The sequence below is a fragment of the Cebus imitator genome, unplaced genomic scaffold, assembly GCF_001604975.1.
Source record: "Cebus imitator isolate Cc_AM_T3 unplaced genomic scaffold, Cebus_imitator-1.0 Scaffold125, whole genome shotgun sequence".
NCBI classification, from domain to species: Eukaryota; Metazoa; Chordata; class Mammalia; order Primates; family Cebidae; genus Cebus; species Cebus imitator.
Window position 1 is genome coordinate 839,581 of NW_016107440.1, and position 26,866 is coordinate 866,446.

At 42.8% G+C, this 26,866-nt stretch overlaps 1 protein-coding gene across 4 annotated transcripts in view; it reads right to left on the bottom strand.

Moving 5' to 3' along the window:
- Window positions 1–25,975, bottom strand: part of ADRA1A (adrenoceptor alpha 1A) — a 103,580-nt gene extending 77,605 nt beyond the window's left edge. For 2 of the 4 annotated variants that reach the window (XM_017540393.2, XM_017540394.2), the window contains exons 1-2: window positions 25,585–25,975; window positions 22,454–24,011 (exon numbers count right to left, since the gene is read on the bottom strand). In XM_017540393.2, the coding sequence (XP_017395882.1) occupies window positions 22,454–23,336 (883 nt within the window). In that variant the 5' untranslated portion in view covers window positions 23,337–24,011; window positions 25,585–25,975. The remainder of the gene's footprint in view (window positions 1–22,453; window positions 24,012–25,584) is intronic. The other 2 variants (XM_017540392.2, XM_017540391.2) reach the window with 2 other exon arrangements.
- Between the last annotated feature and the right edge of the window lie 891 nt (window positions 25,976–26,866).

The following is a 26,866-nucleotide window of genomic DNA, read 5'->3' on the forward strand; positions in this document are numbered from 1 at the left end:
GATTCAATGAAACAAAGCACATAAAGGGCAAACTGAAATCCAAATGGAAAGCAATCACAAGAAAGAATCCAGTGGAACAGAAGTGGGGAGTAGCAGGCAGTTCAGGCTGACACATTGGTTTCAAGCAACTGTTCCAGTCTCAGAAAATGACAGCTCCTGTTACACTCCACTGCCTGAGCCCCCAAAGGCTACCCCGCTCTAGCACCTCATTTCTTACTCCATTCCTACTGTGAAGGCATCTGGCTTTCCCAAACACCCTCTTCATCCGAATCCACTCAACCACTGCCTACAGATTCCCCCTTCTTCTGTACTCATCTTTCTTTTCTTGGGGGAAAAAAACCCACCAAAATCTGACCCTTGGTGGAGCCCTCGATGGTGACAGTACAATTTTTCATCCCGTTGCTTTGTCCTCTCAGCTCCACTTTCATTTCCACATCCTCCATGACAAGCCTCCCGTCCCTAACATTGTGCTGAAATTGTTCCTCGATCCACAACTCCTACCCCAGCACAAGAGAAAGCTGGTTACATTCCTATGCAATGACATCTCTTCCCGACTCTGCATCAGCTTTGATAGGTCACAAATGACCTCAGATTACTAAACATTATTTTTTTTTCTCATTTTCTTTCTCCTTGACTTCTCTGCTGTATTTAACATTGGCATCACCTTCTCTTCACTAAAATTCTCTGTTTTTGTTGCCAGGATTTTATGCTATGCTGAGTCTCCCACTTTTCCAAAACGTTGTGCAATTTCTGCTTGTTCTTCTTCATGCCATCATATTCTAAAGTTCAGCTCTCCTGAGGAGGTGACCCATTTCCTTAGCTTTGCTCTTTTCTATTCCCATGACTCTAATCTCAAGAGCTCTCCCTCACCAAATGCCAACATTTCTACTGGTCTCTAGGTCAACCCTGTCCAATAGAACATTCTGAGAAGATGGAAATGTTCTAGATCTGTGCTGTCCAGTGCAGTGGCCATTAGCTCTATGAAGTTATGGAGCACTCGAAATGCAGTTAGCCTGACTGCAAAACTGAATTTTTAATTTTATCTAATTTCAATTTCGATTTAATTTCTAATATGTGGCTAGAGGCTACCATATTGAACAGCATAGTTACAGATAGTTTCACTTAAACACCATAATTTCAGGCAATTTATGGTCAGTACTAAAGGCTTTCTGGAACCAACTTCTCTCCCAGCATCTCTCTCTACAGACAACTACTCCCTACTTCATGCAAAGCTCAAGTCTCCTTCATTAATTTCACTCTGATTCCTCAGATGCAGTCTCTCATTCCCATTGACCTGCTTTGAAATATCCCTGTTCTCTCCCCAGCCTTCTGTATCTTACTGCCACACCCCTGGGCAGGTCCTCATTTAAACCTAAACAGCCAGCCTGAATCTCTCACTTCAGCACACCTTGCCATCGTTGCAGACCTGATCTTATTCTAACACTGCTCTACAATGTTGGTTCCCTGCCTCAGACCCCCAGTGGCTCCCACTTCCTCTTATTTTATGGCCAAAATAGTTGTCTGATTTTCAAAAAGACACCCAGAATAATATTGTCTCACCAAGTCTTCTGGTCAATGTTTTTTCCATGACTCACTCACACTCACGCACACACACACAGACTCTCTCTCTCTCTCTCTCTCCCCCCACACACACACATACACATACACACTCTCACTTGAGGATTATCTCATGGTCTCATGAATGTGCTGTGTTCACTCCTGTCTTGGAACTTCTATTGGCTTTTCAAATCCTACCTTTGAGGACCCAGTTGAAGACTCCTTTCCTCTATGGAAATTTCTGCAATTAAGACCTGCCTGGCATATCTCCCCTCTGGATTTCTAGAGCATTTATAATGAACATTATCTTGTCCTGATGATTATCATTTCACGTGTGTTATCCTTTTCCCCAAATTAGACTTGAAGAAAGTAGCTTCTCTTCTTCCTGACCTCTGGAAGACTTAGCTCAGAACTGAGCACCCAGCGGATGGTTAGTGCTTTGTGAATGTGTCTTGATTAATCAGCAAGTGCAGGATAAGAACTGGACGTGACAACATCTGAGAATTCAGTGAACATTAGACTCGCCTTGTTAATAATTTACTCCCTTTGTCCCCCAGTTTCCTGCTCATCCCTCTGTTTCTCCTGGCGCTTTCCAGCTTCAATTCCTCTCATTTGTCTGCTTCTTCTCTTTATCCAGTCAACCACATGAGATAGTCAGGGTCGGGGTAGAAAGTGTAGGACTGTCTATTTTCTCTTGGAACTGATGGCTCTGGCAAATGCCTTGTTTGCCATATGATCAACATGACTCTATGGGGCAGTTAAAACTATATAGACTAACTTTTTTTGTCAGATAAAATGGGGATAAAAATATCTGTTCATTATCATATAGAGGAACTATGGAATTAAATGAAACTACACTTGAATAATGGGCTAAGAATATAGGATTGGAGGTACCAGACTCACAATGCACCTGCCTCATGGATAAGCTGGGCATTTTTATTTTAAAGAATGATCCACAAGGAAAATGTTTAAAACAAAGGAACTGATTCAAGTGCAACATTTCACATTGTGTAAATATCTGAAGGAATTCACAAATGGAACACAATGGCTGCAGAGACAGACTGGTAAAGTGCCTAATATATAGGCGAACACATGTTGTGCCTAAATGTTAGGTGAATAAAGCAAGTTGGGATTATTTGTTTCCCTTTGTGTTTTTCTAAGCAAAGATTTTAAACTCATGAGAGTTTTGAGCATCATGAGATAACCAATGCTGTGATACAAGTCCACCATTCCTTTTTCAAAACCTTTGGTATTAGATGTGTTTTGAAAAATCAGGATTTTTCAGATTTTATAAAGGTCATATGGATCATATGTTGTATATTGTATACTACTACTAGTAGGATTTGGATCAGCACCCTACGATCAAACACATAAATACTTCTGTAATACAAAGTGTAAAATATAAAATCTATAAATGGACTCACCTGAGTTCAGATTGGGTTCACTGCCAAATGAGTTCTGATAAGATCAGACTTTGGCCCCAAATTATTAATGTAGAACTTTCCATTTTCAGAGCTTTTGAACTTAGGAATACAAAGACATTGTATAACTGTACTATTCTACATCATTTTATTTAAAAAGAGGTAGTCTTTTTGAAGTTTGTATTAAATTTTTAGAAATGTAAAAAATGGTGGGTAGCAATTCAAGAACTAACTACAAAGCTACAGTAATCAAAACAGTGTGGTGCTGTCATAAAGACAGAAGACATATAAAGTGTGGAATACAATTCCATTTGATGGAATAGAATTAAGAGTCCAGAAATGAACTAATGTATCTATGGTCAGTTGGATTTTGACAAGGGTGCCAAGACTACTCAGCGGGAGAAAGAATAGTTTATTCAATAGATGATGCTTGAACAACTGGATCTCCACATGCAAAAGAATGAAATTGGAAGCTTACCTTTCACCATTTTATATTAACTCAAATATACATATTTTTTGGATCAGTACCCTACAATCAATCACATAATTAATTTAATGTAAAAATTAACTCAAAATGGATCAAGGACCTTAGTGTAAGAGGTAAAACTATAACTCTTAGGAGAAAACAAAGGGATACATTTTTGCAGCTTTGTCAGGGGTGTCCAATCTTTCGGCTTCCCTGGGCCATACTGGAAGAAGAAGAGTTGTCTTGGGACACTTATAAAATACACTAACAATAGCAGATGAGCTAAAAAAAAAAAATGAAAAAGAATAATGTTTTAAGAAAGTTTATGAATTTGTGTTGTGCTGCATTCAAAGGTTTCCTGGCCATGGGCTGGACAAGCTTGAATTACACAATGATTTCTTAGATATGACACCAAGAACACAGGCAACAAAAGAAAAAGTAGATAAAGCGGTTGTCATAAAAATTAAAGACAGCTGTGCACCAAAGGATACTATCAAGAATGTGAAAGGGCAACCCATGGATGAAAATATTTGCAAATCAAATATCTGATCAGGGTCTGGCATCCAGAATATATAAATAATTCTTGGAACTCAACAACAAAAAGACAAATAACCCAATTAAAAAATGGGCAAAGGACCTGAATAGATATAACTCCAAAGAATGGCCAAACATGAACATGAAAAGACACTCAGCATTATTAGTCATTAGGGAAATGCAAAGCAACATCACTAGAGATAATACTTCACACCCGCTAGAATGAACATTATTTTAAAAAATGACAAGTAATGGTGAGGATGTAGAGAAACTGGAACCCTCACACATTGCCGGTGGGTATATAAATAGAGAAGTTGCTATGAAAAACAATTTGGCAGTTCCTTAATTAGCTAAATGTAGAAGTTCCATATGACCCAGCAATTCAGCTCCTAGGGGTATACCTGAAAGAACTGAAAACAGGTACTGAAACAAAACTTGTATATGAATGTTCATAGCAATGCTATTCACAGTAATCACAGGCAGAAACAACTTAAATGTCCACCAACAGATGAATGGATAAATAAAACATGGTATATCCATACAAATAAATAGTATTCAGTCATACAAAAGGAATGAAGTACTGAAACATGCCACAACATGGATGAAACTTGATAACATTATGCAAAATGAAGAAGGACACACAAAGTGTCACATATATGATCCCATTCATATGCAGTATCAGGAATCAGCACATCCATACAGACTGATGACTGCCAGAGACTTGGGGGGTGGGGAATGCAGAGCGACTGCTAATGGGACCCAGATTTCATTCTGGGGTCATGAAGTGCTTTGGAATTAGATAGTGGTGATGGTTGGATAGCATTGTCAGTGTATTAAATGCTACTGAATTTTACAATTTAAAATGATTAAAATTGTGAATTTCACATTATGTGAATTTAATCACAATGCAACAAATAGTGAGTAGATAACCATTGCCTCTTTGGGGACTTCAAGGCATCTGGAGACCTAAGGATTTGTTTGGCTTGTTTGTTTTGTTTTGTTTTGAATCACTAGCTAAGATGTTGGCAGCACAGTAAATAAAATATGAACAATAATAGTAACTGATGTCTGCTTTAAATGTGCTGTTTCTAATGTATTTTGGTAAATTTCAGGAATTCCTGTAGCATAAACCAGAGTTTGTTGACCTTGGAACTGTTGCCATTTTGGGCTGGTTAATTCTGTGTTGTGGCGGCTGTCCTGTGGTTGCAGAACATTTGGCAGCATCCCTGGTCTAACCTACACAATGCCAGCAGCATCGCCCACTCCAGTTGTGACACTGTGACAAAAAGAGATCTTGGGCTGGGCGCGGTGGCTCATACCTGTAATCCTAGCACTTTGGGAGGCTGAGGCAGGCGGATAACTTGAGGTCAGGAGGTCGAGACCAGCCCGGCCAACATGGAGAAATCCAGTTTCTACTAAAAATACAAAAATTAGCTGGGCATGGTGGCAGGCGCCTGTAATCCCAACTACTTGGGAGGCTGAGGCAGGAGAATTGCTTGAACTCAGGAGGCGGAGGTTGCAGTAAGCTGAAATTGCACGATTGTACTCTAGCCTGGGCAGCAGAAAGCGACAACATCTCAAAACAAACAAACAGCCAGGTGCGGTGGCTTACGCCTGTAATTCCAACACTTTGGGAGGCAGAGGTGGGCGGATCATGAGGTCAGGAGTTTGAGACCAGCCTGACTGCCTGGGTTAGGTGAAACCTTGTCTCTATGAGAATACAAAAATTATCCTGGCGTGGTGGTGTGTGCCTGTAATCCCAGCTATTCAGGAGGCTGAGGCAGGAGAATTGCTAGAACGCGGGAGGTGAAGGTTGCAGTGGGCCGAGATTGTACAACTGCACTCCAGCCTGGGTAACAGAGTGAGGCTCTGTCTCAAAAACAAACAAATACACACACACACACACACACACACACACACAGCCCAAAAAACCAAAACCTCCAAAAAACCACACAAACAAAAACAAAAATATCTCCAGAACTTTCCAAGTGCCTCCTGGAAGTCAAAATCACCCCCAATTGAGAACTATTGATGTGACCTCTTTAGGAATAGTTTATTATTCTGGGATTTTATTCTGTCCCAAAGTGTCTTCTTAAAAACCCATTTCTGAGATTGGTCTTTAGTAATTTCCAGATGACAGCAAACTCATGAAACGAAAAAACATGAAAATTCCAGGTAAACATCGAAAACCTTTTTCATTAAGAGGAACTAAACTATGTGGTCCACTTGTAGACAGCAGGTTTCTCACTGGCAACGAATGCCCCAGCAAGAAGCTAAATGTGGACAGCACATAAAAAAAGTGAGTGTGCAATGTTCCCTTTTCAAACCCTTTTTGGGCAAAGACGACTGCTCTGCCAGCATTCCAGAATAATGACAGCTCATGTGCCCTTTGTCAACCTTGCCTCCTTCTCCTTTGAAAATACAAACCGCGCTTCTTCCCGAACTTCTTCTGATACCATTTAATGAGTCTGGGATCAGACACTGTTAGCACAGAGAGCAACCTGTGCTCCAGATCCCCCTCAGCAGCCGCTGCCAGCAGGAAGGGAGGGCTGAGTGTTCAGGACGCAGGGTTCCCTGGCTGCTTCACCCGCACTGTGTTGCCTTTATCCATTTTATGTCTTGAGTTTCTGAGTGGGATTTCTTTTGCACAAAGAGTTCTGATGCTGAGAAGTTTGAATGCCACTGGCTCAACCCAAGCGCCTCTCCTACAGATGAGGATAGCAGAGTGCAGAGGGAAGGGAAGAACCAGGTGTGATCCCAGGGCTTTTAACTGTAGCTAGAATCCTTTCCTCTGTTCCAGGGAAGGCAGTCAGTTAGCCACTGCAAGATGCCACTTAATCCCTTATGTGCCTCAGTTTCCTCATCTCTACATGAGCAAAGCAACCTCTATCTTCCTGGCTACTTCTGGGATTTAAATTAGACATGGTGCCATGCAACTACCACTAATATGGATGGAAAGTTTGTGTCCTCCCCAAATCCACATGTTGAAACTCTAACTCTCAGTGTGATGCATTAGGAGGTGGTGGGCTTTGGGAGCTGATTAGGTTTAGATGATGTCATGAGGGTAAGCCCCCATGATGAGATTCGTGCCCTTATGCAAAGAGGAAGGGACCAGAGAGCTCTCTGTTTCTCTTCATCAGGTGAGGATGCAGGGAGGTGTCCGTCTGTGACCTAGGAGGAGAACCCTCACCAAGAGCCTGACCATGCTGGCACCCTGATCTCAGACTTCTAGCCCCAAGAGCTCTGAGAAATCGATGTCAGCTGTCTAAGCTGCCCAGTCTATACCTGTCCAGGCATTCTATTATGACAGCCTGAACTGACAAGTCTACCGCCTAACATCACAAACATCCCCAGGTGTGTGAATAGTTTCACTTCTTTTTTTCCTAGGAAAAGACTCATTAAACTCTTCACAGGTTTTACCCAATCCTCTTGTGATCACGGCCACAAGAGAAAGCTCAGCTTACTGAACTGTGTAGGGATTCTGCTACTGTCTGAAGACCCATAGGTGTCTTCCTCTAACGTTGAGAGTCAAAAACTACAGGAGGATGGGTCTGCTTTGTCTTGAACCACAAACTTCTGAGGACTGAAAGAGAATTGCACTGCAGGTGACTCTCATTTCTGCTTCGCACTTTAATATCCCTGTGAAAAGGAGCCTGACTACAGGCAGTGACTTCTAGACAGAGCTGAACTCTCAGATCCTCTTTCTAAATTCTCAATCCATTTAAAAGAATATACTTACTGGTGAAATTTTACCTCCCTGCTAAAAACCTTAGGGAAAGCCAATGTTCATAAACCAGAATCTCTGAGGAGTTTCTGGAAACTACAGTTTGGTTAGAACCAGCTTGAATAAAGAACTGATGAGTTCACATCAACAAAAGACAGGAAAGATGGGATGGCTCCAGTTCCTTCTCAGGAATAGCCCCGGGGGCTTAGAAAAATAGAAACTGGTGACACACACAGGATCAGAGCAGCTTGTCAAAGGCAAATCTCAGTGCTCACATCTAGGCAGGATGGGAAGGACCCTCGGCTTTCCCAGGCAAGGTCTGCAGACGGGGGAGGTTCTCTAGGACAGGTGCCCAGGTGATCAGTCATGTCACCTGGAGGAGAGGGCACTATACCCCCTGCACCAAGCAGACAAGAGAAAGGGCCTTTGCTGTGCAAAATTAAAACGCACTACTTCCATCTCCTGTTGGATAAACAGATCTGTACTCTCGCAGATTCAAAACGCAACAGACAATCTATTCCCTTCTCCTCTTAATCTGGATCTGAAAGATTTGAAGAGGAACCCACCCAGTTTCAAACAAAGCCCATTTCAAATTTTAACACCAGGTCACCCTCTATGAGGTTGAACAAAAAAAGAAAAAGTACTGTTCCCATGAAAAGCTTCAGCTATTCAATAGAGGAGATTGATCGGAGCAATGAGAGCAAGTATTCACCTTTAAAATGGTGATGCAGGAGAAGATCTCTAAGTTGTATTCAAACAAGACTTAAGCAGCTGTTGGCTCATAAAACAAGGGTAGGTGGCAATGAAGATGGACAGTGTGCCCACCAAGTGGAGTAGGATGGAGGGAATATGGAGATTGTGTATTGCAAAAACCGAATAAGTAAAGTGGAATAGGAACTTGAGAAATTCAAATGGAAATTAAGAAAATAGTAAAAAGTGACTAATGAGAGAGAAATGCAAAAGAAAAAGAGGGCAGGTATAGGAATTGAAATTCCAAGAGGAAGAGCAGAGCAGAGGACATGATCATCAAAGGAGGCTGCCTTTGGCTTCAGAGCAAAGGGTGCACTGGGTCTCAGGCAACAGCAATGAAAAGTTACCCCAAACAGAAGTCCCCAGGAGATATATTTTTTCAATTTAATAGAGAAAAAATTTTATCAGCATCTTGGTTGAAAAATAAATACATAAAGAGAATACTTGACAAAAACAATAATCAAGGGGACCTCACATCATTTATGAAGCATTAAATACCAAGAAATGAAAAAGGAAAAAGAGTATTTTGAAATGCAAAAAAACAAAAAACAAAGCCCACTTGTATTCTATGTCACATAAATTCTTGTCTTTCATGTGTTAAGGCTCAGGCCTGTAAGGGCTGAGAAAATACGTTTTGTTAATATCTTTTTTGTTGTTGTTATCAGGGACAGAGTCTTGCTCTTTTGCCCGGGGTTGTAGCGCAGTGTGGAAATCTTGGCTTACTGTAACCTTCGCCTCCTGGGTTTAAGTGATTCTTGTGCCTCAGCCTCCCGAATAGCTAGAATTACAGGTGTGTGTCGCCATGCCTGACTAATTTTTGTATTTTTAGTAGATACTGGGTTTTGCCGTGTTGGCTAGGCTGGTCTCAAACTCCTGGCCTCAAGTTATCTGCCTACCTCGACCTCCCAAATTGCTGGGATTACAGGTGTGAGTCACTGCACATGGACTTTGCTTATATCTTTATTGGTGAATGAAATGTTTGGTGCTTTAGTCTTCTCTAATATAATAATTAATATTTTAAACTTTCTGGGCCATACAGTCTCTGTAGCATCTACCCAAGACCACTACTGTCACATGGAAGCACCACAGATAATATGTCCATTGCAGGGCATGGCCAACCCAGCTGGTAGAATTTGACTCACAAAAGCAGGCCATGGTTTGCTCAAGTCTGTTCCATCTGGGAGAGTAAGAAAAATCTAGAGCACAGGAGTGAGTAAATGATAATATATAACAGGAGGACAATCAGTAAACTATAGAAAGATATAAAAGACAGGAGAGGCAATGCAAAATTTAATGAAAATAATGTAGATTTAAAATGCACTATTTTATTAACTAAAAGGTAGAGGTTTTAAGGAAAAGAGAAAATTAGAGTGTGCTAAACTTCTTAGCTTCCGTGGGCAAAGGTAGGTGGTGGAGTAACAGTAAACAAGAACTGAAGGTTTAAACTTGTTTTTGAAAAGCTCAAAAGTAATGTCTAGTAAAATAGAAAGTAGGAGACAAGCTTTCCAAACTACCACAGAATTAAAAAGTAAAGAAAAAAATGACCCATTTTATGAAAGACTGAAAATAGTGAAAACGAAGGAATCATAGCATCAGAAAGCATATAAGATGACAAAAATCACACCAAATAATCTGTCGCAATAAATGAAAAATAGTTAAATCCTTATTAATGACAAATACCCAGATTGGAGACATGGATTATGAGAAACCCATTTGATGTGAAATACACAAGCTGATATTTAAAAAGATGAGCTAATGTGAACAAAAATAGATTAGAGGTTGAAATATTAATTTTTTTGAAATGTGCATATCCAGGAAAAATAATTAAATAGAACAAAAAGCCTATCTTTAAATAAAGATATTATTGACTTGATCTTTTATGCAGGAAGGAACAGCGTAAACATATATAAAGCAAAACTTGTTAAAAATGTAAGAAATAATTGGAAGAAACCCGGTAGCAAAGGGAAACTTTATCATGCCTCTCTCAATATTTGACAAATAAAGTAGATAATAGATAAAGGTAAGATAGTTAAAGATGAATGGATAAAGAAAATCTGGAAGAAAACAATATTAATATTTAGTTAATATACACATTAAAAATTAAATCTATTGTGTGTGTGTATATTAAGTCATTAAGAAAATCTCAATAGGCTCCATAAACTAAAAATTACTGAGTTCACACTCTGACCACAGTGCAGTTAATTAGAAATTAAATTTGAGAATGTAAGAGAGAAAATTGCCAATTATTTTCAAATGAACAAACAACACAACAAATCCTTTCCTATCTACGCAGGAGAAGGCCAATAAATAGTAAAGGCAGAAAGACAGTGATTGGATGAGAGTGCTGCCTACCCACACATACGGGAAGAAACTAAACTTTGCTTAGAAGCGAATGTACAGCTTGGATTGTTTTTAATTTTAGACAGGAAAGAATTAAAATACACGAACTAAACATTCTGGTTAAGATAATATTGAAGAGCAAAATATAACCAGAAAATAAAAGGGAGAAATCTCTAGAGATTACATTAATGTACTGGAAAAGAGATTAAAATGACTAATAAATTCAGGACTGGGATTCTTTGAAAAAAAAAAAAAAAAAAAANAAAAAAAAAAAAAAAACAAAATATACAGGCTTTCAGAAAGTTTGAGTGAAGACAAAAAGAAGAAAGATAGCAAAGAAATAAAATGTTACAGAATTTCATGTAGAAGTCTATGCGAAAAACTTGAACCTCAATGAGAAGGCAAACGGAAAATAAGAAAATAAAGATTATCAAATCTGACAATCAGAATAGACCACTATCCATGGAAGAAATAGAAACCAGTCTCAAAGAATTGTATCCATAAAAGGAGCTGGGCCTGAATGTTTTATGGGCAAGTTTTTCAAACCTTCAAGGAACACATAATTCTTATGCTATTTAAACTGTTACAGATCGTAGAAAAAAAAATAAAAAGTGTCACAATTTGCTTTGTGAAATTAACATAAACCTGCTACCAAAATGCAAGAAAGGCAGTGGATTAAAATAAAACAATAGACTCATTTCACACAGAAATACAGATGCACATGAAAAGTGAAATATTTCCTGTGATACAGCAACATGAAGAAGGGTAATGTCACTTGACTGAGTAGAATTTAATCCAAGAATACATGGATAGGTTAATAATATGAAATAAAATTTTATCAAATCAATGTCAATGAAAACAGATTATATGGATGGATATCAGTAAAGCAAATGTGTAATTTAACAAAATTAATAATTCATTTTTGATTGAATTGTATTAAAAATGCAAACATTTTAAATCTAGATCTGTATAGTTCTATAAACTATAGAAATAAATTTTTTGATATGATGAAGTATATCAATCTAAAATCAATGAACAGTGTCATATCTGCCAAAATATCAAAGCAGCCTTTCCCAACTTCATTGTTATAATCAATTTTCCACGAGGTATTAGCAGATGTGATTAAAAGTAAAGTGTAAACAACAGTTCAAAAGTAGTTTGGGAAGTAAATGAAGTGACAAAGTGAGTCCAGAGTTTTCCTGGCAGTATGAATGTACAAGAATAGACAAAATAATTTTGAAAAAGAATATCTGTCCAGGCCTTAAACTAGAAGAATATTAAAATGTATTATGCAACCACAGTCATTAAAATAATGTGACAGCAATACTAGAGCAGAGAGACAAATAAATGGAAAAAAAGTGAGTGTGTTCCAAAATAGATGTGAAATTCTTTTTAATATAACAAATGTAGTTTTCCAAATAAGAGAGGAAATGATAGATTATTTGGTCTTTTGAAACTATCTGGTTAACCATTTCAAAATACATACAGTGAGGTATAATCTAGTAAAATATGAACCCAAATTCCAGGTAGATAACAAATGATGCTCTAAAAGAATGAGGAGGAACTAGACTTACATTGTGAAGATCTCTCTGAGCATCCCTGAGAAGGCACATTCCATGAAAAAGCAAAGGAAAATATTTGACTACATAAAAATTTTAAATGTCCTAATATTTGTAAAAAACCATAAAAACAACAGAATGCAAATAGCCAAGTGGAAAAGATAGTTTTAAGTATGTATAAGGATTATACTGTTTAAAAATACTCCTCATCTTTTTTGCTTTCTCAGTAAACCTCTCTCTTTCTGCCATCCACTTGCCTTTGCCATTCCATAGAAGGTAGAAAAAAGGGGGAGTGACCCCTCTGGCCAGAAAAAGGAAGAGGAAAGACTTCTCTGTGTTCCCTGAGGGACTGTGAGAAATGTAGGGAAGAAGGTAGTAGAAGGAGACAGTGGGCATTTGTTCTGAGCTCTTTCTCTCTCAACAAGAATTGGTAGGAATGCTTAAAGATTGGCTGGGCACAGTGGTCCACTTCCGTAGTTCCAACTACTCAGGAGGCTGAGAAGAGAGGATCAGTTGATCCCAGGGGTTCTAGGCTGCAGTGAGCCATGATTGTGCCACTGCAGTCCAGCCTAGGTGACAGAGCAAGATCCTGCCTGTAACAAAAAAATGCTTCAAGTTAAAGACGGAGGCAGAGGTTCTTTCTCCCCTTCTCCATTCTTGGATTGTCGGTTCTTTACATGAGAGCCGCCATACCTGTGAATGTGGCAGCCAGCGTGGTGAGGCAGACAGCGTGGTGTGGAAGGAACCCACTGGGCTCTCTGTACCCTGAGACTGGGATGGAAACATTGTTGAGAATTTGGTGCAGGAGGTTGTCAAAGTTGTTCACAGGGCTGTAGGGACAAAGTAACTCCCTGGCTAAAAGCAACAGACCCTGTGTCACTGGCGCCAGGAACCAATGGAGTCACAGTCAAACCCTCTCTGACTACTATGAGGTTTGTAAGCCCCTAGGCCTGGTCAATATGTTAGAGGTCAGATCTGAAAGGCCCTGTGCTGTGGTCTGAATGTCTGTACCCCGCCGAAATTCCTTTTTTGAAATCCTAGCCCCCAATCTGATGATATAAGGAAATGGGGCCTTTGGGAGGTGAGGCAGAAAAAGGCCCCAGGGAGCTGCCTCACTCGTGCCACCAAGTGAGCACACAGCCAGAAGGTGCTCTCCATGAAGCAGAAGGTAGGCCCTCTTCAGACATTAAATCTATTGGTACCTTGAGCTCAGACTTCCAGCCTCCAGGACTGTGAAAAACAAATTCTGTTGTTTATAAACCCCCTAGTTGATGGCATTTTGTTATAGCAGCCTGAATAGACTAAGACACCAAGCCATCCAAAAGAGACTGAATATGCAAAGATGATGCATAAGTTACTGGATTTGAATAGCTTACTAGATTTAACTAAAAGTGTGTGTGCATGCATGTTTGTGTGTGTGCGTGTGTTTATGCGTGCATGTGTGTGCAGGGGGCATGTGTGTGTGTGTGTGTGTGTGTGTGTGTGTGCATGTGAATGCATGCATATGTGTATTTCCATGGAAGTTTGTAGAAAAGATCACATCAAATTTTGGAAAATAAGCTACATTTTCTTGGCCCATCTGAATACAGTGTGAGAAGACCGACAACCCAGGATTTATGATAAACAGGAAATTATTTATCTTCAATGTATTAAATGAGCTTACCAATTAAAAAAAAGAGAAAAACTGCTGTATAAAAAGTGGCATAAAAGCACAGATAGGCAGTTTCATAAGAGGAGAAATATAAGTGACTGATAAAAATATAAAATGTTCAAAATGAGAACACATGGATGCAGGGAGGGGAACCTCACACACTGGGGCCTCTTGGGGGTTGGGGGGCAAGGAGAATGAGAGCATTAGGACAAATACCTAATGCATGTGGGGCTTAAAACCCAGATGATGGGTTGACGGGTGCAGCAAACCACCATGGCACATGTATACCTATGTAACAAACCTGCACATTCTGCACATGTATCCAAGAACTTAAAGGAAAAAAAAAGAAAAATAATAAAAAAAGAAATGTTCAAATAGCGAAGAAATACAAAGCGTAAAAATGAAAAGCCAACTAGACAAGCATCAAACTGGCAAACCAAATAGCAGGGCTAAAATATAGTAAACTTGTTAGACAAAGAAAATGCCTTAGAAAAATGTTTTCATATCCACCATGAAACCATGAGGTGACAGAACACAGGAATGACTTTGTTACTAAGTGACTAAGGATTATTACTCCATCCAAGTAATAACTCACCTGTCTATAGTGTGACTTGAAAGAGTCAGCTATTGTTCAAAGCATTGTTAGGGCTCATTGTTGACGTATTCTGAGCCTGCAGCACATTCTTTTGAAAATGATGGTAAATCTTCATTGACAGATAATGTCTTGTGGAAAGAGCCAAAATTAATTTAAAGCCAAGTGCGGTTATGCTATTTCTGATCACGAGAAAGGTTTTCTCATAAATCTAAGCTCTGAAGGCAGTGACAAAAGAGGCATTCCAGAACGATGTGGCAGCTCACAGAAATAAGTTTTTTAAATGGCACAGTAGAAGGATTGCACTTGGCAGAATTCAGCTCCCCTGTCCTGCATAAAGGTCTCCCAACTGGTCTATCCACAATCTTCTTTTCACTAAGGCTTTGATATTTTGAAATGTTGTATAAACTCAATCATGTCATTCCTGCTTGTCTTTGGATAAAAACACAAACTTGTATAAATGGCTATAAAGCCTTGTTTAGTCTGGTTCTTCTCTTTCCAACTTCACTGGACACCAGTTATCTCTTGGCCTATTGTTTCTGGCCACAGCGGCCTTCTAGAAAGCCACTATGAGCATTAAGCCAGCTTTACTAGAGTCTTTGCATGTTCTCTTCTCTCCCTCCCCATTTTTGCCACAAACACCTACTCATTCAATAGATCTGGGTTCAGTAGTCAAACCCTCCTTCCTGGCAAGACCTTTCTACCCTCCCAGTCCAGGACCACCATTAGCCACAGGACATATTTTCAAGGCATCATTTATGTTCCCTTCATTGTTCTGTACAGTTTTTGATAACTTTTTGTGGCTGTCTGATTAATGTCTGTCTCCTTCTGGAGATTAGAAGCCTGCGGGGAGGCAGGAACCCCAACTGGTTTTACTTGGTGCATTGCATGAAGCCTGGCACGTGGGAAGTTCTCAGTATAAATGAGGGATGGGAGAGAAAAGTAATTTGGCACACTTGGGAGGTCAGTGATCTGCAAGAGGACTACAATGATCTGCCCTCCCTGCATGCACCTGCTGCTCTCCCACCAAGAGATGAGTCCGTCTGGCTTTCCCTCGAACCTAGGCTGGTCCCCTGACTTGCTGTGGCTGCAGAATGAAACAGCAGTGGTGCTGGACCAGATGTTAGCCTAGCTCTTCAGAGGCCTCACAGCTTTCTTGGGGGAGAACTGCCATGCCATAAGAAAGGTGGTTTAGGCCATGGAGGGAAGAGAGGCCACCAAGACTCATGGCCAGCTTCCACTGCCAGGCAAGCTGGGCGCTGACTTCCTTCTGCCCACAGAATTGTGAGACATAGATGGCTGTTGCTTTAAGCCACTACCTTTTGGGATGGTTTGTGGTACAGTAAGAGTATCTGAAACACTGGCTTCTTATCTTAAAATAAATTCTAGCCAGGTGTGGTGGCTCATGCCTATAATCCCAATGTTGTGGGAGGCTAAAAGACAAGGATTGCTTGAGCCTAGGAGCTCAAGACCGGCCTGGACAACATAGCAAGACCCCATCTCTATAAAAATAAAATATAAAAAGTTATCCAGGCATGGTGGTGCATGCCTGTAGTTCCAGTTACTTAGGAGGCTGAGGTGGGAGGATCACTTGAGTTCAAGGCTGCAGTGAGCTATGATTACCACTGCCCTCCAGTCTGGGTGAAAGAATAAGATCCTGTCACTAAAAATATAAATAAATAAATCCTAATGGCATTAGTTTCTCTTCACAGCACTATCTCTAAGAGGTAAACCTTTTGCATGAGAACCAGGGGCTTGCTCCCTTTACACCTGTAGTGAAGCAAGCCTCAACCCCTGGTTATCTTAGGCACCCACAGAGGATTTGCGGTTATCATAGTCATTGTATGTACTTGTCCTTTTTCCTTGTCATTTTTCATATAGCATCATTCAAAACTTTCCTAGGTATCTAATTGTTCAGATGTTCTGCTCCATTAGGGCTGGGATTTATGTGTCTTTATCTCCAGTGATTCTATGGCTTCCTGGTATACAGTAGATGCTCAGTGAAATTCTGCTGAATGAATGAATGAATGAATCATTCTCTGCCTTGCTACCTCCACTTGAGAAATCCTCTGCCAGCTCTGCCCTTCCCAAACATCCAATCTTAAAACACATTCTCTTGCCCCATCAATGTGCTGCCTTCTGTTCATTTATAAACATAATTCTCAAATATTCTGTGTGTATGTAAGCCACATCTCAGCCCAATACTGCCTCCTTTGATTCAGTGGCAATAGCAATCAATGGCTTAGGTCCTATAATAACGCTGGATTTTGTGTTTAACTCAGATAACATATCCAGAATTCAGACATATAACTATGTTTTCCGTGAATGTTGCCTGCTCCATCTTCTTCTTTCCAGTGCTTCCCATTTCTCAGAATGCCAAGGACATCCACCCCTCATGACAACATCTGTGTGTTGACATACATCAGTAATGGTCTGTGAATCATTTGAATTCTGGTAAGATGAAAGTTCATTGCCATTTACTCTGTGGTGGGCACTATGCTGGGCAGCTGACCTATATGACACCCCCCGTTATAGAAAAGAGAAGCCTAGGTTTAAATCTCAGGCCAGCAGTTTCTCCAGTCAGCAGCACACTGCCTCTGGAACTAGTGGGCTCTAGACATGGGATGAAATCAGCAAAGATGATTCCCAGACTTGAGGTGCTCGAGCTTCCCGGGAAGCAGAGTCCTCATCCTTCCTTCTTTTTTGTACGTCAAAGGCTAACATCTTCATAGTCTTTCTACTCATCTCCATGACCAAAATTTGCTTTTTGAAAGGATTTGCTCCAAAGTATAAATGACTGCTAGCCACCTCACATTAGAAATGACTGCCGACAACCTTTCATGGGACCTCCCTCCCTTGAAGGGGTTCTGAATTTCAACCAAACATTTAGGACGCAAAAAGGGAACAAGACTAGCAAGATTTAGACTTGGAAACAGGCAAGTCAGATTCCTCCCAACACTCAGGCTATTCAATGCAGCAAGCAACCCAGACTCAGTGGGGGTAAGCTTGGGGAAAAGGGAATATGAGACTTCTCACAATATACAGGAAGGACCTTCACAATCAAATAGCCTACCCACCTGAGTTTCCTGGGTCAGTCCCTATTAAACATGGGTGTTTCACTTCTCAGCTGTGCTTAGCACACTCATCCCAGCTTTGGTTTTAGTTTTTAATCCCTTTTCTCTCCTGCAGCCTAGTGCAGACCGACATCCTCTTCTTTCTAAACAGCACATCATATTTAAGAATGTATGCCCCTTGTGTATAATAATATGATAGTATATTTATTCTTCTGTTCACATTTTGCATGAAACTCATACTTAAGACAGTTAATAAAGAAAAAGCTTAAAACATCTAGTTGATGACGCAGCTAAAATAGTGCCATCTTCTTTAAGTCTCTGCTCTGTTAATGGCCATGCTTGTAGAAACTTCTCAGTGACCATCAGACAGTTGACTGCTATACGCCTTAGCACTGTAATAATGTCACTCTGAGCGCCATCCTGAGCACCATGTAATATCACTCTGAGCACCAATCTCACAGACTTGAATTAATTGTTGACAAATTGTCTCCTTAACTAGACTGTGAGGACCTGAGGGCACTGTACTTTACTCATCTTTTTTTATTCTGTGTAGCTCAGAGCCTGGTGCTTATCGCACAGGCGGTACATTCTTGGAAGAAATCATCTCTTACTCAATTTGTGTCAGGAGGAAATTGGGGAGCACAGATTGACAGGTTTAGGAATCCTTTGCATACCTGAGCAGCTACTCAGACCCTGTGAACTGTGTGTTCCCTACTTCCCTCCTGTCATATCACTTTTTTTTTTTTTTTGCTCACTGCAACCCCTCTCTCCTGGATTCAAGTGATTCTCCAGCCTCAGCCTACCAAGTAGCTGGGATTACAGGCATGTACCACCATGCCCAGCTAATTTTTATGTTTTTAGTAGAGATGAGGTTTCACCATGTTGGCCAGGCTGGTGTCAAACTCCTGACCTCAAGTGATCCACCTGCTCTGTCTCCCAAAGTGCTGGGATTACAGGCATGAGCCACCATGTCTGGCATCTTACTAGGATTTAAAGGAAGCAAACTGATTCTGAGGGCTCCTACTTCTCTCCACCACAACATCTTCTCCTCCACACTGCTGACTACCTGGGAGAGCAGATCCAAGAGTGGGCTATGATTAGGCAGAGTGTCCACCTCCCCTAGATGACTCCAGGACCCATGCTATTGTTTCTCATCTCCCTACATAGCTCAGTCACCACCCAGACTCCAAAATCCCAGGCCACCCATCGTCACCCTGGCTCCTTCTACCAACTGGCTGTGGATGCTCCCCAGCGTGACTGAGTCTGTGTTTCTTCACAAACACGTTCTCAGAGACTCATAGTCAGTCCTCAGCAATGCCTCCAGTATCCCTCAGCTACTTCGCTGTTAGACAAAAACACACAACCCTCCTGACTGCTCTACTTTAATGTTATGACCATAAATCACAAATAGGCCTCAGGACTTCCGAGTGCCTCTACTGAACTTCCATACTATGTTTACTCTAAAAGATGAATCTTTCACACCTTCTCTGCTGCACAAACTGCCATCATTTCCCATTCACGCCTCACTCTTAGCTGATGATCTCCCTTCATATTTCGCTGAGGACATAAACATATCCTGAAGAGATCACTCTCTCCCTCCCTCCATCTCTAAGTGCCTCAGGGCTCACGTACTTTGCTTTCACTGTCACTTCCCAGTGCTTCCCTTGGGCACTGAATCCCAAGGGCACTGAATCCCTCTCTTGCCTATCCCATCAGTGCCTCTCTATGTCACCATGCCCATCAGAATGCAAATATCATGTCATATCCCCACTTCCCACCATTGACAGCTCTCTCTACACCCCTCCAGCTACAGCACACTTCCTAGCTCCACTGTCTAGCAAAACCTTTCACAAGAGTTGTCTATTTTCCCTGTTCCCACTTTTTTCATCCTTTGTTCTTTCTAGAAAGTTACACAGTCGGGCTTTTGGTTCCATCATGCCCCTGGAGCTGTGAGCCTCACAAAACTTCCTCCTATCACTAAGGACCTGCTTACTGCCAAATCCAATGTTGCCTTCCAGTCCTCTTCTAATCTGACCTCTCAGCTGCGTGTGCTACAGTTGATTACTCCTGCCTTGGAGGACATTGCACTCTCTTGATTTTTCTTCTCCCTGGCTACTGCTTTGCAATCTTGTTTGCTGGTTGTTCCTCCTCTTTTTCCTGATCCCCAAGTATCAGAATTCCCCGGAGGCTCTGTTCTTATCTTTCTTTCCTCTCTTTATCTTCTTTCTTGTCAATATCTCCATCCCTGTAGCTTTAAAGATGTTGATATATCCCAAGTTTATACCTGTAGCCAGCCTCCTCTCTAAGCTCCAAATCTATGTACAGTATCTAACTCCCTACTTAGCATGGCTACTTCTGTGTCTATTAAATGCTTCTCAACACAGTGTATACAAAATAAAGGCTCCTACCTCTCACTCCCTGCGGCCCCTGGTAACCCTGTAACTTAGTAAAATGTGTTACTATTTACTCAGCTGTTCAGGCCCTAAACCTCCCTTTTTCTCACACCATTGTCCAAACTCATCAACTCTACCTTTAAAATAAGTGCTGAATCTGATCACTTCTTACCACCTCTACCTGTCCCACCTGAGTCCAAGATGTCACTACCTCTATCCCCTCAATGCCTTTTAACTAGTCTCTGCTTCTGCTCTTGTCCCCAGGCAGCTCATTTCCCCCCCCCACAACCAGAATGATCCTTTAAAAATACAAATGTGACCAGCCACTCACCTGCTAAACGCCCCTGAATGACTTCCCATCACAATTAGAATAATATGCAAATTTTACTTTAGCCTAAAATACCCCACATGACTTTGGTGTTGTCTACCTCCCCAATCTCTTCTTGAACTTGACTGCCCCCTCCCTGTCTGTAGTTGAGCCGTACTGACCTCTGTGATCTTCACTGAACAGGTCAGGCTGTTTCCCATCTGTGTACTCACTGTTCCCTCTGCCCAGGAAGCTCTTCTTCCTAGATCTTGCAAGCTTTGCTCTTCAGTCCAGTCAGGACTCTGCTCAAACATCACCTCTTTAGACAGAATTTTCCTCACCAACCACTAAGGCAGGCTCTCATTGTCTTTGTCATTTTCTAACTTCTCATGCTGTCCAGTTTTTGATAGTACTTGCTGATCCTTGATTTTTCAGGATACATTCATTGGCTTATGGCTATCCTTTCCAAATGCAAACTTCTCATTGGCAAGAACGTTTCTGCCCTGTTCATCCAAAGTGCACGGAATGAAGGTTCCACAAATACTTGTTGAGCAAACAGATGTGTGAATAAATGTGCAAAGGGGCTCAGGTAAAGAGTGTAATTTCTATAATTTCAAAGTTGTGATGTATTTCCAGGAGCAGAGTAAGTGATTCTGACAGGCAGGCACAGTGGAACGCCAGGTGTTGGATTAGGGGGGCCTCTTTGGCAGCTCAGGACAGACATTTCTGCAGTGACACAAATGACCTGTATCTCTGCTGTCTAAAACAGTAGTCACTGGCCACATGTGGCTATTGAGCACTTTAGAGGTGGTCAGTGGGGCTGAGGAATTGAGGAACTGAGTATTAATTTTGTTTAATTTTGACTCACACTTAAATAGCTATCCAGGGCTGGTGGTCATGGCATCAGAACCTGAAGAATCCCTTCCCACGACCTGTGATTGCAGGATAATTCTGCATACCTCACTGAGTTGTTGAGAAGACTAATGAAATAAAAAACTTGGGAAAATGTCTGGAACATAAACAGTACAAAGAAATAGTTGCTATTATTCCACAGAGTTGCAAAACAAAGTACTTTAAGTACATGTCATTTAAACTAGGCCATAAAGCACTTGAGATGGACTTTTATTAATGCTTACCATGATGTTTTGTTTTTTCAGAGTTTGTGGATAATCAATGTTTGGGTCTATATTTGAGCTTACAAACTAAAAATAGCACACAACCATTTTGGGATCTCATTGAAGGAGATACTATTCTAAGTGGATCAGCTTGCTGATACTTATAACGAGCTAATTAATTTTGACAACAGCTAATTTAGCATCTGCAAAAATTGGATTTGTAACATTATGTGTACTGTATTATTTTCAAACAGTGTCATCTGCAACTTCCTGGATGATTTTGGATAAGAGAAATGTTTGTTTTAATACTTACTATTAAAATTAATAAATAAGTATTTACTTATTGGAAACAAGATTAATTATTAAGGCTTAAATTGGTTTGGACATAAAATCATTTTTCCTTACTGGCTCACCATAATCCTTTCCATGCTGAATCCAGAAAATAAAATTAGCACAGATATAGAATATAAACAGACCATTAAACAAACGCTTATGAATAACCTAATGCAATAATAAAATCACGCATTTGTCCCAAATAAGCATGGCACTTATTTTCAGGCCAAGAGAATTTGCATTCTGTAGCAGAGAGAAAATGGTATTCCACCCTCAGCCTAAGCACTTGCTGGAGACTCTGAGAATAGAGAGAGCAGATACATTTAAATTAAACACGTGCTTATAGACATAAAAGGCATAAAGAAAAGTTGACATTCTTATTAAAGAGACCAATTACTCTGCATCAGTTGGAAGGCACTTTACAGTTGAAAAAGTGCTCAAGGACCTAATGTAAATAAGAGTGGACTAGAAAGAGAATGAAAACTCACATTTCAACAGGGGAAACTTGTCTAATTGCCCTAGAGCTGTGCTGTTTGAAATGCTAATCCTTCCACTCTCCGACTGGGAGTTTGGGGTACCAGAAGGGGAGGAGGGTGAAGGCCCCCAAATGCTAAAGTGAGGGGTGGTCAAGACTTACCAATGGGCATCACTAAGAAAAAAGGCAGCCAGCAGAGGACGAAGCAGCCCACCACGATGCCCAGCGTTTTGGCCGCTTTCTTCTCCCGGGAGAACTTGAGGAGCCTCACCGAGAAGTGTGTCTTGGTCTTGGCGCTGGCCACCCCGCTGCCTCCTGCTGGGGCGTTTTTCCGATGGATGCGGAGCGTCACTTGCTCCGAGTCCGACTTGTCCGTCTTGAGGCCGGACTTGAGGCCCCGGCTCTCCCTCTTGGCCACCACGTAGACGCGGCAGTACATGACCAGGATGATGGTCAGCGGCAGGTAGAAGGAGCCCAGCGCTGAGAAGAGCACGTATCCCGGCTCCTCGTTGATCTGGCAGATGGTCTCGTCCTCCGGGGCTGGCTGCCTCCAGCCGAACAGGGGCCCGATGGAGATGACCAGGGAGAGTGCCCAGACGCTGAGCAGAGCCATGAGACCCCTCCTCTGGGTGACGATGGTGGGGTAGCGCAGCGGGTAGCTCACGCCGATGTAGCGGTCAATGGAGATGATGCAGAGCCCCATGATGGACGCGGTGCAGCACAGCACGTCCACTGCCGCCCAGATATTGCAGAAGACCCTGCCGAAGGCCCAATAGCCTAGGACCTCGAAGATGGCAGAGAAGGGCAGCACCGTGGAGGTGAGCAGGAGGTCGGCCACCGCCAGGTTGACGATGTAGTAGTGAGTGACTGAGTGCAGGTGTCGGTGACAGGCCACGGAGAGGATCACTAGGATGTTCCCCAGCACCCCAAAAAGAATGAGGCCCCCCAAGATCACCCCGAGCAGAATGGCCTTGGAAATGTTCACCGGTGCCGGCGGTTGGGTGCAGTTGGAGCTGTCGGAAGCATTTCCGGAGAGAAACACCATGGTCCCAGCCGGGGCCGGGAGAGGTCCGGCTCTCCAGGGCCACCCCCCGGGCTGGCGCGGTGGAGAGGGAGCGGGAGCGGGGAATCAAAAGGTCTCCGCTGAAGGGAGCCTTGCCAGCTGGGTTTCGCTGGGGGTGAGAGTGCGCGCGCGGTTGGGAAACAACCCTGGCCAGCCCTGGGAACCCTCAGAAGGCCACGCGAAGGGGCAGGGCATGAAAGGCGACATGGCCAGGGGCGCGCGGGATGGCCGGGAACTCTCTCCACCTGCTGGGCTGGCCTGACCCGGGACCCCGACTCCCTCCCTACCCGAGGCTGGGTGAGAAGATACAGGAGAGAGACTCCGTGCAACATGCAATCCAAGAATTACGAGAGTGAGAGTCTGCTTTTCCACACTGTCTGACTCGTCCTGGTTGGGGGAAGATTCAGCATTTTGCACATAATTCGGAATTCAAAACTCCAGCGCCAGTCTCCCCAGCAAACAGATCAGCCGTCGACGCTCAAAGGCAGTAACCGATGGCATCTGGCCGCTGCTCCCGGCCCGCATTTATCTACATTTTGAGCTGCCCCACTGAGGGCTCTTGCTCGCTGCGGCTTCTAGGCGTGCGGGGCAGGGGACGTGGATGTGAAATATATGCCGAGACCCGGGCTGCTGTGGGCATCGTTTGACCGCATCCACCTGAAAGAGTGCAAAGAGAAAGGCGGGCTGTGAGCTAGGCTCCCCAGGGAGAGAGGCCGTGCTCAGGTCAACGGGCTGCGAGACGCCAGCCGGGCTCAGGGCTGGTTCTGCGGTCCACAGGCCACTTAGCCCCGCTGCAGAGGAGGCGACTGCGGAGCGCATCTCGCGCCCACACCACTGGGAACCTGCCTCGCGTGCTCTACCGCGTCACCTCTGCCGGAGTTCAGGATCCGAAGCGACAAACAAAAACAAATCCTCCAAACCCCAGGCTCTAGCGCTCAAAGGCTGGATTGCGTGCGTGGGTACCGCGAAATTAAAATCCCCTAAGCCACCGAGGGGCGATTGCGGTTGCGAGTGTGTCGCACAGATTTAGCCAGGGAATTCCGAGGATGTGCTCGGTGTCCATTAGAACAGGTTGCCTCGCAGTCACCTGGAGGGGTCGGCCTGGGAGAGGGAGCTGCTGCGACCCAGGGACCGCAGGGCCAGGACCATGCGCAAGCTCACGCTCACGCCCACGCCAGTGGAATTCTCACTCGGGTGTGCAGGGCGCGCCGGTGTGTCCACCAGCCAAGCAGTCCTGAGAGCCAGGTCCCGAGCAAAGCCGGGAGATACCAGAGCGCTGAACGCGACCCAGGTCTGTCCACGATGCCTTTGCAATCCTCACCGTTGGCCACCCGAAGGGCTCCAGCTGCCAGCCGCAGCAGGACTGCTGGGGGGAGGACGTTCCTCCGCAGAGGGAGCTTTGCAAGGGACAGTCACTGTGGATTTTGCAGGCTTAAACATTAAGCCGGCATACCAGCGGGTGGGGGCCGCCTTGGATTTTCTGGTCTGGGGGCCACCATCTACACAAGAAACCTGGGTTTCCACAACTGCTAACCGACCGCAGGAACTCGGAGGGCGTGAGAAAGAGCCCACCTTGCCTTCTGGGATTGGGCCCTGAGGCGGGACCTAGGGCAAAAAGACTCCTGTTAAAATCGCAAGTTCTCCGGGCCCGGTGGCTCACACCTGTAATCCCACCACTTTCGGAGGCCAAGGCGGCGGATCACGAGGTCAGGAGTTCGAGACTAGCCTGGCCAACATGGTGAAACCCCCGTCTCTAGTAAAAATACAAAAATTAGCCGGTGTGGTGGCACGCGCCTGTAATCCCAGCTACTTGGGAGGCTGAGGCAGGAGAATCGCTTGAACCCGGGAAAGTGGAGGTTGCAGTGAGCCGAGGTCGTGCCACTGCACTCCTGCTTGGTTGACAGAGTGAGACTCTGTCTCAAATAAATAAATAAATAATAAATTAAAAATGCAAGTTCAAGATCTCACAGGTGGTATTAAAAACGTGCCATTGCAGAAACCCTTTTCCTCCTACCTCGGTGATCAACACAGGGTTAAAAGGACATTTGTTAAGTAGAAGGCAACTTCGCAGAATGTGTAAGGGACTCGGAGGTGGCGTGGGGGGCCGGTATAAAATCTAGTGGGAAAAGCGGGAGGCGCTGGGAAAAGTGGGGGTTCCGTCTCTCCAGACGGCTGGGGAGGTCTGCCTTCACCCACTCGGCCCTGCGGGACGCCGGCCCCGCGCACTCACCTTGAAGCGCCGCTGCTGATTCAACCGCTCGCTCGCTGGGGAGGCGGACCCAGCTTGGGTCCCGGGAACTGCCTGCCTCCTCTTCTCTGGAGGCGGAGAGGGGACCGTCTCTCGGAGGAACCAAATCCTCGTCCTTTTGCACCCGCTGACTCACCCCTCCACCACCAATGTCCGTAAGCCCCTGGCCCTCTGTCACTTTACCTGCATTTAAAAAAAAAGAGTCAAAATAGGGAAAGAAAAAAAATACAGATAAGCGATAACTCTACAATCACCCTTTTAATATTCAGCTCCCCGACACCAGAAAAGAATGGCAAGGAACTTTGCAGCTCTCGCTGACGTAACACAGGCAGTAGCCCAGCTAGTACCGTAATCTGCTGCTGCTACCGTATTACTCTAAGGCAACAGGCATAAGTGCTTGTACAGCTGTAATGTTTTCCTTCTGCCTAGAGGGGGTTGGGTTCTAACGTTTCTTTAAAAAGGTGTGTGTGTGTGTGTGTGTGTGTGAGCGCGCGCGCGCGCGCGCGCGCGAATGTGTAAAGTCATTTGTAGTAAATAACTCCTTTAAATGGTCTGATTTTAAAAATAAAGAAAAATCGACACCCTTGCTAGATATTGCTGTGTGTATGATGTGTTCAAAGGAAATGTGCTACAAAGTAACTTTGAACAGCTTGATTTGAATAACATTTGGCCTAGGCTTTGTTAAAAATCAAGAAGCATATTAAGAATATTGTTATTCCAAATATGCAAGTAAATTATAAGGTATTTTAAATAGCAAGTAAAATCAGATAAATTTGATAAATCCGATTGTAATGAAATTATATTTTCAGAAAGATAAAATGAACATATCTAAGCCTTATTTAATATGATCCACTTCTAATTTCTTTAGACAAATGAATTTTAAGAGAATTATGGCCACAGAGTTTAGTATTTTTTAAATGCCACACATTCTTTTCCAATTTTCTTGAAAAAATGATATCCTTTCAGGAGAGCTACTTCTCTTTAATTCATTAATAGCTAGAATATGAAAAGCTGGCACCACCATTCTTATTACCTTTTCCTTGCAAATTCCATACTTTGTTTACCTTATGTTGAATAAAGTCATATGTGTTTCAGGATATTGGAGCATATAAAAATTTTTCCCACTCTGATTCCCACCGCCTAAGTCATCTTCTTTCATTTTTATTGATTCAGACAAAATTGAATGTTCTTATTTACTAGGTCCTCTTAAACTTAGGAACAAAGAGATAACTTTAAGCAGTGGTGTGCACTTAAATCCCCTCCT